The 17,568-nt window shown below is 41.3% G+C and overlaps 1 protein-coding gene across 1 annotated transcript in view; it reads left to right on the top strand.

The window, feature by feature from the left end:
* Positions 1-16,973, top strand: part of LOC311233314 (sodium/hydrogen exchanger 6-like) — a 48,196-nt gene extending 31,223 nt beyond the window's left edge. Inside the window, exons 13-16 of the mRNA XM_084320263.1 lie at positions 476-506; positions 2,237-2,322; positions 10,579-10,684; positions 10,853-16,973. Coding sequence (XP_084176389.1) covers positions 476-506; positions 2,237-2,322; positions 10,579-10,684; positions 10,853-11,161 — 532 coding nt within the window. The 3' untranslated portion in view covers positions 11,162-16,973. The remainder of the gene's footprint in view (positions 1-475; positions 507-2,236; positions 2,323-10,578; positions 10,685-10,852) is intronic.
* The last annotated feature ends 595 nt before the right edge of the window (positions 16,974-17,568 follow it).

The following is a 17,568-nucleotide window of genomic DNA, read 5'->3' on the forward strand; positions in this document are numbered from 1 at the left end:
GTGCTCAAAACACAAAATCGACTAGACTGCAGTGCTTTCTCCCTGCAGCCTTTTCATCAGGCCAGTCTTTTACATTAAGCACCCCCCACAGCCAAAATGAAATGATAAAAAAAAAAATATTATTATTATTTATTTTTTATATATATTTTTTTAATAGTTCATAGCAGCCCCGGCGCTGCTGAATGCATATAGGGGAAACACTGAACCGGGTGCGTTGAGCGCAACAAACTGAGTGCCAGTCAGCTCCATTTTATGGGGGACCATTGTGACATCACAAGGAGCAATAATTCTGAACAGCTTGTTTAAACGTGTGAAAACTTCAAACCCTGGCCAAAAGGCAAGGAGTACCTATGTAATTTCCCCCCAGCGTCTAAATAATAGTTCAGATGACCAAATCCATACCAGGACTAGGCTAAATCCATTTTCCATAATATGTCCCCATTAAACTCACAACTCTTGTCCCTCTCTCCCTCAGGGTGGGCGTGGACTCTGATCAGGAGAATTCTGTAAGTAACCAGAACTCTTACAGCATCACAATACATTCAAAGCAAATTGTAGTTGTCATACAGTGTATCCTATCCAGAGGCCATTCAATCAATTTGAAAGAAATGTAAATATATATATATATATATTAGTGCTGTCAATCGATTAAAATAATTTAATCGCGATTAATCGCATGATTGTCGATAGTTAACTCGCAAATTAATCACATGTAAAAAAGAAAAAAAAATATGTATCTACCGTAAACGGATCTTTTTCAAGTTCCAAGTTTTAATACTCTTATCAACATGAGAGGCAACAAATGCTTGCTTTATGCAGCCATTTAACACAAAAGGATGACCCTCATGCAAATGTGCATCAAATTCAAAACAGAGTTATGCACAAAATAACTTAAAAGAAAATAATAATTTAAAACAATGAATAAAGTGTGCATGAAAATAATAGGGGAAAGAAAACGTTAGGAACTTGTTACATTCACCCACACAAGGGCTGATTAATCACACCCCCCCCCCCCCCCTCTCTCTCACACACACTCTCCCAGCTCTCTTTCTCTCTTGCCCCTTCCTCATCTCTCTCACCCCCCCTCTCTCTCTCTATATCTCACACACACACACACACACACACACACACACACACACACACACACACACACACACACACACACACACACACACACACACACACACACACACACACACACACACACACTTCAGAAACAAACATAGTATCGATGAGCGCATCAATAATACACCTGAGTGAAGTCTAGTAAAAAAAAAGTAAAACAAAAAAATCTTAAAAGTTAATCGTGAGTTAAAAAAAATAGTGGCGTTAATAGAATCGGGCGATACCGCGTTAACTTTGACAGCCTTAATATATATATATATTATATATATATATTATATATATATATATTATATTATATATATATATATATATATATATAATCTCTCCAATCCCATGATTTCACTTTCAGTGGTGGGTGTCCCATTTGTTCACAACTCTGTATGATAGCATGTACAATAATGCTGTATATACCATATATATATATTTATTCTTACTGTATATAAATATATATATACAGTATATCCACCTGTCTGTACATACCTGCACATCATAATTTTACATATCTGTAGATAGTGACCATACTGTCTTTATACCTATATCTATATATCACAAATTGGTATTATAACTATGTACATACATCTCATTAGCACTACACCCAGTAGTACCAATTTATATATTTTATACCTAGTTTAATCACCTGTATGTTGTATATTACTATTGCACTTTACTGTTAGATTTGCACTCTGGTTGGATGCCAAAGTAAAATTTGTTATATGTGCTGTATAATGACATTATATTTTAATCGAATCTAATCTAATTTGGATTGCATATTATTACACCTTTGAAATACTTATTACAACCGCAGTTTCCACAAATCACAGTTTCACAGTATTCTATTCCATTCTACACACTCATCAACAAACACACTGTCACAACGTTTCACAAATTGATCACAAATTGACTTGTTTTTCAAGACAGCCACTACAAAATCATGTGTTGTTGTTGTTCTCCCTGTGCTTCCTACCATGTATATAAGCAGGTGATGTTGTTCTCCCTGTGCTTCCTACCATTTGTATAAGCAGGTGATCTTGTTCTCCCTGTGCCTCCTACCATGTGTATAAGCAGGTGACGATGTTGTTCTCCCTGTGCTTCCTACCATGTGTATAAGCAGGTGACGATGTTGGATGGAACACAGCGGAGCAACACCAAGCATGAGAGCGCCTGGCCCTTCAGGATCTGGTACAACTTCGACCACAAGTATCCTTTCATCCTCGCACCACATCTTTAGGATATGGTTTTATTGTCCTCTGTCTGCCAGAAGAAAATCTGTGTAGAAAATAGGTTTCTAGGTCCACATAAAAATTACTTTATGGCTTTGAGAGCAGAATAAAGAGAGAGAGCTACAGTACAAGTTACAACATGTATAGTATAGTCATAGCCGTGTTGCCGAGGCAAGAACTTTTGCAATATCTTTTGTAGATGTCTAAGGTAAAAGCTTTTTTGGTCCTTTTCAATAGTGTGACACTAACAGGTTCCGTCCACCAGGCGGTGTTGTTCCTACTATACGGGCCAACCTTTATTAAAAAACATCGGGCGGGATCCACAAAGAATGGATTGCACGGTGCTAATTGCACCCTTACTTACAATTCATTATGAATTGGGGGACCCTGATGTAAACAAGATGAATGTCTTTCTCTGGTCTGCATTCCCTTAACAATTGTGTGTATTGAGCCGTACTGTATTGTACCCATTCTTCAATCTGTTAATACAATTTTCAATCAATCAATCACCGTGCAGGGTCCCCCATTTTCAATTCATAATGAATTGTAAGTAAGGGTGCAATTAGCACCGTGCAATCAATTCTTTGTGGATCCCGCCCATAGTACCTTAGATGCTTTTACTGCAGTATATGACTTGGGGGAGAGGTGCAGAGTTTTGTGTTGTTATCCCTAATAGGGTTATCAGCCTGAACCAGCCAGAAGGAATTTAGACTATTCCTTTCAGTTGAATCAATGTCCTTGGCAGTCACGTCAAGTGTACATACAGAGTTTAGCAAATCATACGAAGTTAAGCAAAAAGGAAAAGGCATATAAAATCACACAGCATATACAATCATAACAATTAGACAAGTAAGGATAACAATCAATTAAAACATGTACAATTTGATTGACAAAGGTTGGAGATCAAGGTTTTAAACTCTGCAACAGAGGGGAACATCTCAAGCTTTAAGGACTGTTGGAGTTCATTCCATGAGCTAGGGGCATCATAGCAATATGCATATTTACCCTGGTCTGAGCAAACTCGAGGGACCTTAAGGACAAGCCAGTCACTAGAACGGGTTCCATAGGTACCAAGATTTCATTCCAATAATGATGTGAATGATAAGGAGGTAGCTTACCAATAAGGGCCTTAAAAATGAACAAATACCAGTGTTTGTTGCACCTCTCCATCAGCGAGGACCAACCAGCCTTCTCATGAAGGACACAGTGACGAGTGTCGTATTAATCATTAGTGATGAATCTGAGGCCAGAGCAGTGGCGGCTGGCCACTGGGGGCGCTCGGGCGCCGACCCCCCTGGTTAAAAGAGAGAAGAACAAGAAATCTTTTTGTTTTTGTTTTTTGTTTTATAGCCCTATAAATAATATAAACATGTTTAAAATGAATAATATTTACTCATTTTAAGTATGTTTGTGTTTCTAATGCACAATATAACGTTAATATATCAAATAAAAAAAATCGTTTTCCTGAACAGGAAGTGACTCACTGTCGCATAGCCGCATTTCTCCTAGCCGTATTTCTCTCGGCCCGGGCTAGACGCAATAGCGCTCTGAGTGCGCGTCACTGTTGTATCCGTCTGTCCAACTGTCATCGCTGTATCCGTCGCAGCCAATCAGTGCGTAACGCGCTGTGCGTTGAAATATGATGTTTATGATGGAAGCCGGGCGCGATTTGAAGCGGTCTAGGCAAGCAGCCTTAGCAGCGTCTAGAATTTCCATAGCCGCATTTCGCGGAGACGCTCTCTCTGATTGGCCAACGCCGGTTTCTGGTTAGGAACTTAGTATGATAGTTACTCGAGGCTGTTGTGTTGTGATGCAGACATGCAGTCACTCTGGACAGTGGGGATATACATCGACAACAACAGTCTGGGAGACTGGGACTGTGGGACAGTGGACATTATACACTTTATCAAGCCCTCCGGACCACGTTTCAACTAACTACAGTGAGTTAATGCGGTCTGTCTCTCTCTCGCTCTCTCTCTCTCGCTCTCTCTGTCTCTCTCTCGCTCTCTCGCTCTCTCTCTCTCTCTCTCTCTCTCTCTCTCTCTCTCTCTCTCTCTGTCTCTCTCTCTCTCTCTCTCTCTCGCTCTCTCTCGCTCTCTCTCTGTCTCTCTCTCTCTCTCTCTCTCTCTCTCTGTCTCTCTCTCTCTCTCTCTCTCTCTCTCTCTCTCTCTCTCTCTCTCTCTCTCTCTCTCTCTCAACACAGCGTGTTTCGCTGTGGCCGGGTATTGCATAATGGCTGAATGAATGAATGGTAACTTGTTTAAAATGACAAGATAGGCCTATATATGTGTTCATTATTGATTTGATGATCATACGTGTACTAATGTAGTATGAATCAATTAACTCGACTTAATGTTGGTAACGTTATGAGTCAGTATTCGCTTGGTCAGATGATTGCGAACACCCAAGTGACTTTCATACCGGCCACCACTGGGCCAGAGTGATATACAGAGTCCAAGGATTTAAGGGTTGAGGCCGCAGCATGCCTATAAATTACCATAGTCCAGGACTGATAAGAAAGCAAACTGCTCCGACAACTCTCTTCCTACTAATCAAAGGAAAGCTGGTTCTGTTTCTGTATAGGAAGCCAATTTTCTGTCGCAACTTGGAGGCAAGGTTGTCCACATGGAATTTAAATGGAATTTATCATCGAGCCACACCAAGATATTTATATTCAGTGACTCTCAATGCTAGAACCACTTACGGTAGATATGTGTAAATCATCATAATCAATGTTTCTGGCTCTAGAAAACACCAATTGAGTTAGAAGGGCCTGTTTACCCTGTCAATGCTTCTTTAAAACAAATCCCAGTTGGGACGCTGCTGTGGGGTGGGAACAAACTGCAAAACCTCCTTTGCAACAGCAAACAATGGGGTTTATGGGACATGTATTGTATCATGAGAATTTGTAGTGGCCGACTGTCACTCCCCGATTGTGTTGACAGGCGTCACGATGCACCATGCATAATTAGTTTTCTACTCAGTAACACAGTTTGTGATGTAAATATAGAAGAATGTCCAAGTTGCGGCTGGTACGGTTTACAGGGTTTTATTGTCCAAAAAAAGAATAATAGTGAATAAATAGTTCAATTAGAGCAGTTGTCAGTTGCTCAATTTGTCAGTTCCAAACCGTGAAACGGGTAGGAAAACGTATCTCCTAAAACAGGTGCATGCATCACAGTGATCAGCTAGGTTACTTATAGTAGGTGGGGTGCCCCCTAGAGTTCAACATAAATACGACACCTAGTCTAAACAATATGAATTCTAATATTCTAGCAATACAAATCCACCAAGTCGGTTTCTGATTCTACAAAAAAAAAAATATATATATATATCAAAGAAGCTACCGACATAACCAATTTCAAATCATAGTTCTAAACACGAATAAGCTTGACTGGGTCCTGGTTTCCACTTGTTGTCCCTGTGCATGGGAAGAACAAATTAGTTAGTGATTCAAATAACAGTCAAGGTATTTCAATAACATTCAAAGTATTTCAAATCATTAGGCTGTTGGTCAGGCTTTGGTCCAACAACTGGTTCCATTATTATGGGTACTGTTCTAAAATATAAACAAACAAAATCTATTAGAGCCAAAGAAAAATATAATGCTTTTTTTTTCTTTTTTTTTTTTTTTTTTTTAACAACAGAGCCATAGCTCTGATTGCCTATGTCTATTCAATGTTCATTGGTTGTGACTCTCCATCAGGGTTAATCAGGACTGTGCGCCTGCGGTCAGGAGGTCTCAGCCATTCTTTCTCAGGTTTCTTTACGCCGTTTCCTCTTGTAGTTCCTTCTCTTGGAAACTTGGTTATTTTGTTTTTCTATGGTGTATTTCATGTCATCTTCTCCAACACTCTTATCCTCAGTAGGTCTTTGCAGAGTAGAGCTACGTTTTGGGAGATGCACTTCTATGCTGCCATCTTTCTCCTCTTCAGGACGGTGCCGCTTGGTCAGCCTTTTTGGACCGGCTGCGACTGCTGTCCTGCTTCTGAGAGCTCTTGTTTCAAACACTGGAAGTTCAGCAGTGATTTTGTTATGTGCATCTTCCTCTTCCTCTGCTTCATTCTCTGAGGAGCTGCAGTCGGGCACATCATCTGGTTCCCCAGTACACTCTTCATCTGTGGAATCATCTGATGCCTCTCTCTCATCATCATTTTCCTCCTCGTCTTCATCAGGTGTACATGTAGCAGAGTTAATGGTTGGTTTTGCTGGTGCTGTTTCAGGTTCTTCTTCTTGCATTTTGTTTGCAGCACTCCTCCACAGCTGCCACACTGTATTTCTCCTTTTCAATGTCTGACACAGTGATTTCCTCTGTCACTGCCTCTTCTTCTGTGGAAACAGACTTTAAACAATCATCTACATTGCTTCGAACAGTGTCAACTGCCTCAGCTGAGAATGCTTCTGTGTTGTCCTCTGCAGACTTTAGTAGGGCATAACCGGTATCCCTTTGCTTAAATGAAAGTGCAAGTTGATAATGTCAATCTCTTTTCACAGCAGAGTTCGACATAATCTCCACAAATCTTTTGTCTTCAACAGACATTTCCTTCTTTTCCTCATACTCCTCATCACCGTCCTCCTCTTTGTTTTCATCATCGGCGTCCTCTTCTTCATCATCGTTGTCTGGTTCATTCTGAGGAAGTCTCTGGGAAGGACCCAGCAGGTGACCCACCACCATCCACTCCCTGGAGGGGACATGAGGCGCGATCGCTTTCAAATCTCTTTGTTGTTTCTCAAGCACTTGTTTTTTCTTTAAATTGGCAAGGTGTACCATTGCTTGCCTTTTCAGCTTCAGCCTCTCTTATCATAGATGAGGCTGTCTTCATACCTCCATGACTGGTTGGCCTCTTTCTCATCTTGGCTTCAGGCATTTTGTTATTTATTCTTTGTCTGTTTTCCTACTTTGTACTCCCACGTACTTCTTTCATGAGGAGTTTTCCTACTTTATACTCGCACGTCCTTCTTTCGTGAGGGAGTTTTTCCTACTTTGTAGTGGCCGACTGTCACGCCCCGATTGTGTTGACAGGCATCACGATGCACCACGCATAATTAGTTTTCTACTCAGTAACACAGTTTGTGATGTAAATATAGAAGAATGTCCAAGTTGCGGCTGGTACGGTTTACAGGGTTTTATTGTCCAAAAAAAGAATAATAGTGAATAAATGGTTCAATTAGAGCAGTTGTCAGTTGCTCAATTTGTCAGTTCCAAACAGTGAAACAGGTAGGAAAACGTATCTCCTAAAACAGGTGCATGCATCACAGTGATTAGCTAGGTTACTTATAGTAGGTGGGGTGCCTCCTAGAGTTCAACATAAATATGACACCTAGTCTAAACAATATGAATTCTAATATTCGAGCAATACAAATCCACCAAGTCGGTTTCTGCTTCTACAGAATTAAGCTACCAGTTGTTTCAGCAATGGTCTCATGTGTTTACTGTAATTATACCAAGGTATCACAACTAATCTGACAATGATATATGATGTGATATATTATTATTGAAGATTCTCCTTGTAGAGGGGCGGCTGATTGGCGCAGTGGACAAGGTGCTCGCCTCTAACGCAGGAGACGCTGGGTTCGAGCCCAGCTCTCGGCGTTGCTACCGGCTGGCCGGTCGTTCATACTAACACAATTGGCAAGTGTTAGAGGGTGGGAAAGCCGGTGGGTGGGGATTTGACGTTGTGGACAGCGACTCCTACAGGTCGGTTTGGTGACGCCGGTGCGACGGAAGCAGGAAGTGACGGGGGCAGCGTGAGCCTCCCACGCGTTACTCCTCGCCACTGAGAGTTCGAGCTGCTGCGGCGAAAAGATGCGACAGGCTGCCTCCTCGTGTACCGGAGGGGACAGGTGATGCAAGGCTTCTGTCCTCACTACAACCGACCTGTGGGAGGCATAGTCTAGCAACGTTCAAGACAGGGGAGGGAAGAATTGGATATACGAAATTGGGATGGGAGAAAAATAGAAAAAATTGGGAGAAAAATTGGATAAAAAAATAGAAAAAACGATTCTCATTGTAGTGGCTTTAAAGCATTTCCTTTTCACACTATTTATGATAAGTTTATTTTGTCAGAGCCAGAATCTAACACTAATATTTTCAATTCTGTAATAATGCTTTGGCCAAAAGTGGATGTACGGAAAATATTTTAACTTCAACCTGATTACATTTTATCTTAATGTTTCCATATATGAAATGTATCAATATATTAACATTAGGTAATGCTACCAGTACTTTTACTCAAGTGACTTTTCTCTGCAGTGAATTTGTCAATATTCTTCTCACCACTGATAATGGGTCAATGTTTAGTCTGGGACGCCTTGTTCGTCTAGTGATATAACTCCCTGACTATGCACGCTACATCTACATCACGTTTTGAGTTCAGCGGGATGACAGCTGAGGGGAAGAAACTGTTCCTGAGCCTACTGGTCCTGGACCTGAGATTCCTATAGCGCCTCAGAGAGGGAAGGAGGGCAAACACGTCTGTGGTTAGAGGTGTCCTTGATGATACTGTATTTCTGCTGAACAGTCTCAATTGCAGGGAGTTGTGTACCGGTGATGCGTTGGGATGTTTTCACCAGCCTCTGCTTTCTGGTCCAAGGCAGAGCAGTTGCTGTACCAGACTGTGATGCAGTTAGTGAATCACTTTCTATGGCACACCAGTAGAAGTTCACCAGAATCTGAGGAGACATACAGGCTTTCCTCAGTCTCCTCAGGAAGAGGAGGAGCTGGTGAGCTTTCTTGACCATGGTTGAGGTGTTAAGGGTCCAAGAGAGGTGCGGCCGGGTAGCGCAGCGGACTAAGCGTCTGTCTACCACCGCAGAGACACTGGTATCGAATCCGGCTGTCAGCGGTCCCTCCGGCTTCCGGTCATCATACTGACACAATTGGCAGTGTCAGCGGGTGGGAAGCCGGTGGGTGGTATTCTGGTCGTTGTAAAACAGCGACTCCTACAGGTCGGTCAGGGCGCCTGCACAGCGAGGGAAGGAACGGGCTAAGGTAGTGTGATCCTCCCACGCGTTACACTTCCCCAGTGAGAGTCCTCGCTGTCAGGTGAAAAGAGGCTGCTGGCTGTCTCCTATGTATCGGAGGAAGCATCTGATAGACTTCAGGGCTCCCTAGACCGACCAGTGGGGGGCACATGCGCGCAACGACCAGGAAGGGGAGGGGGGAATTGGCATAATGACTAAATTGGGATGGGAGAAAAATACAGAAAAATAGGAGGTGAAAAAGTGGATAAAAAAAGGGTCCAAGAGAGGTCCTCGAAGATGTGGACACCCAAGAATTTGAAGGTGGAGACACACTCAACCTCCATCCCATTGATACGGATGGGGGTGTGCAAAGATATTCATATCCAGTTTTTTTTCTGTTACATAGAGGAATAATCTGACTATGAGCATTGAAAGCTCTCAGATCTTGTATTATTATTCTACATGAGTTCATGTGCCTCACATCCCATACGGCCAGGCTTTATTTGAGCTCTTTTTTAGTTGTGGGGTATTGCTAGAACAATATCTAGCAATTTAACCATTTTTGCAATAACATATTTATTTATTAGAGATGAGAAACATGTTTGTGTTTTCTTCTACCTCCAGTATGGGTGTATCTCAAAACTTTGGGGACATTGTCACTAGCCTAACGGAATAATCATTCTGTCATTCTTGTTTAGCTGTTATTACTTGCACAATGACGGTCATGTTAGTCGCTGTTATAACAGACATTAATTTTTCTTAACCAAGTACAAGGTAGAACTTGCAGAAATGTGTGGCTCACCATTTCTTTTCCATTTATTGCATCACAAACAACATTTCAAGCCCTCTTGTTGTTTGCAATGCAATAAGATTAAACTATGTTTTGGGAGCAACAAGCAGTATGTGAGTTTTACCTTCTACCAGAAGAACCTCTACCTTCTACCAGAACTTGCTCTAAAACTCAGCACCCACAAGATGGATGTGTTCATGTGGAGGAACTTAACCAAAACACGTTGCATCTCAATTCACACCAGTGCTGCTTTTGTATCAAAGATATTGACTGACTTTGACGGGTTCACATCTGCAGCCTTGTTTTCTTGCTAAACAACTTTCATTTAATTTGACTTGAGTCTGGTTTATAGCGGTTAACCGTCAATAACAAATGAACGAGAACCAGTTAGAAACATTTGCTTAAATTAGCATCTCTAATTAATCTGTGTATATATATAATTTACTGTTGTTGAGACCTTGACAGAACTCCCTCCTGCAGTTACGTAAAACCTCTGCTGACCCACAGTGGCCCCCCTCTCACTGCCACCATGCCTGCCTGCTGTGGGCCGCTCGCACGATGCCTAACCAGCCCACAGGCCTACGAGGTGGGGACACACGCGCACACACACGTGTGCACACACACGTGCGCACACACACGCACGCACACACACACAATACTCTTTAACCCAACAATAATAAGGTCTTCCCTTCCTGTAATTTTCCACTGTCCTCAACCTCTCCCATCACATTCGTTCCCTCTTCATCATCTTCAGAATGAATATCAGCTCCACGACGACGACTCTGACCTCATCCTGGACGACGCCAACGCGAGCTCCATGTACGCAGACGTTACCGTCAGCACCGACGCCTCTGGAGCCCACAACAGCAACCGCAAGCGCTCCTCCGCCACCGGCACGGGGGGAGGCTCATCGGAGGATGCCCTGGACCAGGAAAACCAACTGGTGATAAGGGGCACCCGCCTTGTCCTCCCCATGGACGACCCGGCAGATGCCCCGACCACGGTCACCCTGCCCCCCCCGCCCTCACCACCGCGCTCTGAGCCTCGCAGACACAGACTCTAGATGGGCCTCCTCCTCCTCCTCCTACTACTACTACTACTACGGTATTCCAAGCAAGCTGTTGTCTCAACTTAAAATCACGGGTAAATTCAACTGCTATGAGGCATTTTAGCTGCATTGGATACATTTTCAACTCGAGTCAAATGAGGAAAGGACTGACAATTGCAAATTCACTTGTGCTAGTACAGCTGGATGAATTGAGATTTCACAGTGTAAGTTAGACTTGGCCCTGGGAGATTTGGAGGACCAAGCTGGATACTTACACCTTTGGGTGAGATGGGTGTTTGAAAATGGTTCTAGATAAGTGACAAACTTGAGACTCAAAAGTAAAAGAAAAGAAAAAAACACTGCATATTAATCGATCAAATCAATTGCCCTGTAGGTTCATCTGGTCTTTGAAGCCATTTAAAATGTGTATTTTGTTTATTTTCAACAGGCTGAAAAGTACTTCTAGCCTTGTGTCAGGACCCTGGTGTTGTGTTTCTGTCGTGGTGTCATGAGACTCCTAAAGCTCGAGCCCAGAGAGCACTATTCTGCTTAAAGCTCTGTGGGATGTGTGGTGCCGTTTACCTCTTTCTCTGTGGTGAGGTTGCTCCTGAAAACGGGCTCACAGTAGCGTTTAGTTTGGCCTCCCCCAGGTGTTGTGTAAAATAATTCAGATTATCCAGCAAAAAGGGGCACTTTTCCTTTGCCTTTGCTTTGACATTGTTCATTGTTCATTGGAGTCCTTTAAGGTCAATCAGGTGCCGGACCGATGCTGCGTTCATGTGGTGTTGGGTACATCGGGAGGAAGTGAGCAGCTTACCGAGTAGGGATGAGGGTGAGTAATTGATTAGTCGATTACTCGCCGTTTCAACTGAACTCAGGTGTTTTTTGAGGGTGCTCGTTTTTTTTGTCACTAAAACAGAAATCCTGCTCTGAAATCCCGCTATTTGTGAGTTGTTGCAGGAAGACTGGAACCTGTGGAGCATGGAGAGCTAACGTCCTATATCCAGCCTCTTCGCTAACGACTATCGCAAAAGGTTTGTTGCACAGCTAGCTTAGCATTATCTAAAAGATAAAAACAACATGTCGCCCGCTTTGTGTAGCACTCGTATTATACGGACATGCCGTTCCATGAGCGGAGAGATCTGCTGCAGACAGAGTGGAAGTAATGTAATTATTACAAACAGTAACTGACTGTTTTGACTGACAATAAGCATTAAGCATCGGGTATATTGCTGTGCATTGTTATGTCCGCGGAGCAAGACATTTTTGATTGATAACGTGTGTGTGACTCCGCGCAATATCTCGTTATTGTTGCTGCCGCACTCTTTAAGATGCATTCTGAAAATAGATTTCCCTAAACAATTACTTGAGCACTACTCGAGTAATGCATGAGTAATGAGTACTTGAACAGGGTAAACATTTCTCGTGCCCATCCCTACTACCATAATTCCCTACTACCGAGTCTGATAAACAATGTCAGAAAGTCGTCGGGCATTTTTGATGCATAAGTTGCCGAGTTGTGACCTTTGACCAGCGCTGCCATTGGAAAGAATAACATTATTTTTGGTAGAGTGCAGTAGAAAACAGTATTATCAACTAAACAGTAGTGGCCTGAAGCCATCGCTTCTGTATTTTCAAATTCTTTACTTTGTTACATACGTACATACTGCATCTTTGTTTGGGTCAATGACGTTTCTCCAGACTTGAGGTGACAATCGGATGAAAAAACTCACGAAATTTGCTAGCTTGGACCTTCCAAGTTACCGAGGACCACTTGAACGTGGTGCGACACTTAACCATGGTTTGTTGCCACCCTCTTGAAGTTCATTGGCGGAAAATTGCAATGGGGAGGGGATGGGCTTTGATGGCGACTGGGCAAGGTGGCAAAGAAAGAGGGTGCAGGGAATCTGCAGGAGTAAAGGCTCGAAGGTGCTTCAAGTGCCGGACTCCTCGTGTGCCATCTAGCCATACACACTCCTTGTGTTTTCACCCTCACACTTTTGTGACGACACAGCAACTACAGATAGCAACGCTGCAGCTACGCCAACAATCTTGACGCATGTCAGAAGACCACATTGCTAGAGATTCTGAGAGGCATGCAGACGGGCCCGCACATCCAAATCCAGACATTCATTAATTTTGGCCGCAATTAATGCCATAATGACCATGCGCACTAACCAGCACATCAAGCGTAATGAGCCTTAATCACTGCGATTCCTTTCGAATGATACTGTGAACCAACCACATTGGGTGTTTTTGTATTTGAAGAGGGACAAATTACACCACCTAAATCTTGATCATAGGTAACAACATTACTGTAAAAACAAACAAACAAGCAAGAACACAAACATGTAAAACAGATGAATATGACCGTATTCAGGAGCTTTTTCACCCTCCTACATTTTCTCTGTCTGCCTTTTCTTCTTTTGATCAACCCATTAATTTATTAATTTATTTCTTTCTTTAATGGGGAAAAAAAGTATGTTTTATTTATTTATTTATTTATTTGACATGATAATTTTTTATGTTTTGAAGTGTTACTTTCTTGTTTTATTGTGGCCCTGTTTAAAAAAAATACTGTTGCTGTGAGTTTCTAAACATGGTTGTTATACCTAAAGGAAAATAGAATAGACTAAGTTAATTAATATAAAAATGAATATAAAATAATATAAAAACAATATAAAAAAAAACATCGTTGATGTTTTGGACAAGGACCTACAGTGTGTCATGTGCTTAGTCGCCAGAGAAAGCACTGAGGCCCTACTGGGGCATGGTACAGTAGAGAATTGGATATGTGTAAAACAACATAAACATTCCAGTAGCTTGCTGTCCATTAGGATGTATGCATGCTGTTGATATCTGTCATATACTGTGGCAGATGCTTTTCTTCTTGATAACTTGTGGTACTTTTGAGTGTGTACTTTATGAGTGTGGGTGGACCCTGAGTCAGGACCCTATAGATTACATATGGCTGTAACAGTAATGTCTGTTTCTAGTTTTAAATTAGTCACCCTCGTCTATTCTCACCCTAAGCAACTGCCATGTCTTTTTTGAAGTTTGATGTCACATAATTAAAGATGGAATCTGTAATGATGTCAAAACAGTGACCCCTAGGCAAAAGAGTCTGACTTGGTATTGTACTTTGTTTACATTTTTGTTTTGGTCTGATGGTGTGGGGATAAGGGAGGGGTTTACTGGTCCCCGACTGTAATATGTAACGCTAGCTTCATATCGCATCTGGGCAGATTTACGTATAGTGAGATGAACTTAGCATTCCTTGGGTGACGGTGTGTCATGTCATTTAATTGACCTAAAGCATTCTATATTACCTAAACATAAAATGTGGGTGACTTATTTGTCAAACACTCGCCCCAAAGTTGTTGAAATGGTCCACTTTGTCAAAACTTCAACGGAGTTGAAAGGAGTTCTCTGCCTTCTGGAGGCTGAAACTTTGACTTAATTAGTTATTTTCACTCCGAGTTGCGTTCGATTCAACATGTCAGCCTCCAGAAAGTAGACAAGGCTCTGAAGTTTGAGAAGTTGGACTATTTCAACAACTTTGGGGTGAGTGTTTAACAAATAAGTCACCAGCATTTTATGTTTAGGTAATATAGAATGCTTCTGAGTAAGTCAAGTAAGTAAATTACATGACATAGACATACCATCACCCGAAGGATCTTAAGTTCATCTCACTATATGTTAATTTGCCTGGCTGTGATATGTAGGTAGCATAGCTCAACATTACATATATTCATACTGTGATATGTAGTTAGTGTAGCGTAACATTACATATTACTGTGATATGTAGCTAGCATAGCATATTGTTACATTTTACTGTGATATGTAGGTAGCATAGCATAATGTTACATATTAGTGATATGTATAGCGTAGCCTAACGTTACATATTACTGTGATATGTAGTTAGCGTAGCGTTACATATTACCGTGATATGTAGCTAGTGTAGCTTAGCGTTACATATTACTGTGATATGTAGCTAGTGTAGCATAGAGTTACATACTACTGTGATATGTAGCTATAATATTCAGTATATTATATAACTATAACACCTCCCTATCCCCATTCAACTGACATCAGACCAAACTAATAATTGTAAACAAGTGCAATTCTAAGCAGTGCTCTTTTCCTAGAGCTTGCTCTTTGAGATGGCAGAGTCTACCTTTAAAGATATGTCCTCTTTTATGGCTGGCTGGACTGTTTTAAACAAAAGTGCCTGATAAGAATTAAAATTTTATGTATATTTTGTACATATTTGATTTGATAACATGCAGTAAAAGGATTTTTTTTAAATTATTATAAGAATTTAAACCCTTTGCTTTGATGTTAAAATATTGGACTTCAGCCTGATTAGCCCCATTATGTGGCTGTGTGCACTGTGCAGTGATCTGTTTAAAAAATGGCAGTTTATTTGTATTTTGAGGCATTTAAAGATTGTCTGTACCAACAAGAGCTCAGAATAAGATAAACTAAGATAAGATATTCCTTTATTGATCCCTTTGGGGAAATTCAGGAAAAGGAGAGGGATGAAGTAATAGAATGCGTTTGTGTTGTCTGCTAATGCGGTACTGTATGGTTGAGTCACAGTCTATAGGCCTACATTGACCATTGACTCTCTGGGTGGAAAGGAATCCCAACCTGAGCATGACATGAGAGCAAAATGGCCCCCGTATGAATAGGGTCAATATGTACACTTTCCCCTGAGGGTGGAAAGGAATCCCAACCTGAGCATGACACGAGCAAATCTGCCGCCGTGTGAATATGGTAAATTAGAACATGCGTTGTCTTGTCTTGACTCACTGTTACTAACATTCGCTCTATTAAAACAACAACTGTGATATATCTCCTGCATCTTCTCACCGGTCTCTCATCTCGCTATAGTGAGTTCAAGGGAAAGCTTCAAGTACAGGAAGGAGACATTAGACTAATTACAACACAGTCAGTCACACAGGTTTCCATGGGCGTATATATATGTCACACTGCTATAGTACGTAGCATCAATGGACTTGGAACTCCTATTGTACATTTGACTGCTTTTAATCCTTGCCAACTATTTACTGACTCATTTCTGTCTGTGTGACCCATTGTCTGGCAGTCCTGCTGAATATTTAGCTCTGCAAACACATGTAACTACTTCAGTTAGCTTATTCAATTGGGTTAAAGGGTAAATTGTTAAATGATTGTATTTGTAAAATGACATTACATCTCCATCTGGTAGTCTATATTAATGTCTTGGTTTTACCTTCACTCTATGAACAATGCCCAGTAACTTTTTTCGTTATTGTATAAAGTTGGCATTAGTCATATTTTTGTTGTTGTTTTTTTTCTTTTTCATATTGTGTTCAACTTTACATGAGTTGCTTGAGGATACTGCAGGCTATCAGTACGTCCATCGACATGAATGGATATTATGCCACAGCCGTGTTGCAGTCAAGACATGATGGTGGATGAAACAGATGTATGTAGATGGTGAACAAAGCAGACTTTGTGGGGCATTTGAGGTGTTTACCATTACCAAACAGGGAACAGCTGTGGTGTTGTAATGGCAACATTAAACTGAAAGGCTGAGACCATCCGGTACATGTTTCTATTGTTCATGGGCGTATTATGGGGTATGTTTTATTGCGAAAATACTGTACATCTATGTGAATGTCAAATATGTGAATTTCAAAGGTTGTTCAAATGGAATGTTTGAGGTTGAGGGGTTGGAAAATAGGCTAATCTGAGATTTATACAATTGATTTTGCTATAACAGTCTCCCCTGTTCAGACCTCTGGTGAGTGTACTGAATTAATAAAAAGTCACCTTCAAAGTAATGTGTGTCTTCAATTATTTTAATTATGCAGCAAAGGCCCAATCAGTGATCCAAATGTAAACAACAGGGTATAGTCTCCACCACCAGAAACAAGAAGAAATTAAGGAGACTGGTTGATTGACTTCTTGATACAAGGACTACATTGACTATAGACAACATGTAACTATGAGTTTTAATTGTAATTGCTGTATTGTGTGACCAGGGTTTGTTTACTTTGGTAATGTTTGTAAACACATGTAAAGGTGATTTATATCACGATTTACAATTTGTTTGGAAATCTACAGTACGAACTCTTCAACAATGTAATATAGCCTATATAGGCTACTTCATATTGATATGGTCAAAAATAAATCATGGATTGGGGCTTTAACTTTTATTTCATTCTGTGTTGTATTGACCCCCCCCCTTACGTATATCCTAAGCGGTTGCCTTTGGTTCTACCCTCGCTTGCATACTTAATCAGGGGTGTAGCTCCAGATTCTGGGCCCCATGAAAGAATGTATTTGTAGGCCCCCAGTGAATGCGAGCGCTTTTACGCGCGCGAGCGGAATTTTTTTTGGGCAATTTTTTTATTGATGATAACGCATAATAT

Source organism: Notolepis coatsorum (genome assembly GCF_963971535.1).
Source record: "Notolepis coatsorum genome assembly, chromosome: 8".
NCBI classification, from domain to species: domain Eukaryota; kingdom Metazoa; phylum Chordata; class Actinopteri; order Aulopiformes; family Paralepididae; genus Notolepis; species Notolepis coatsorum.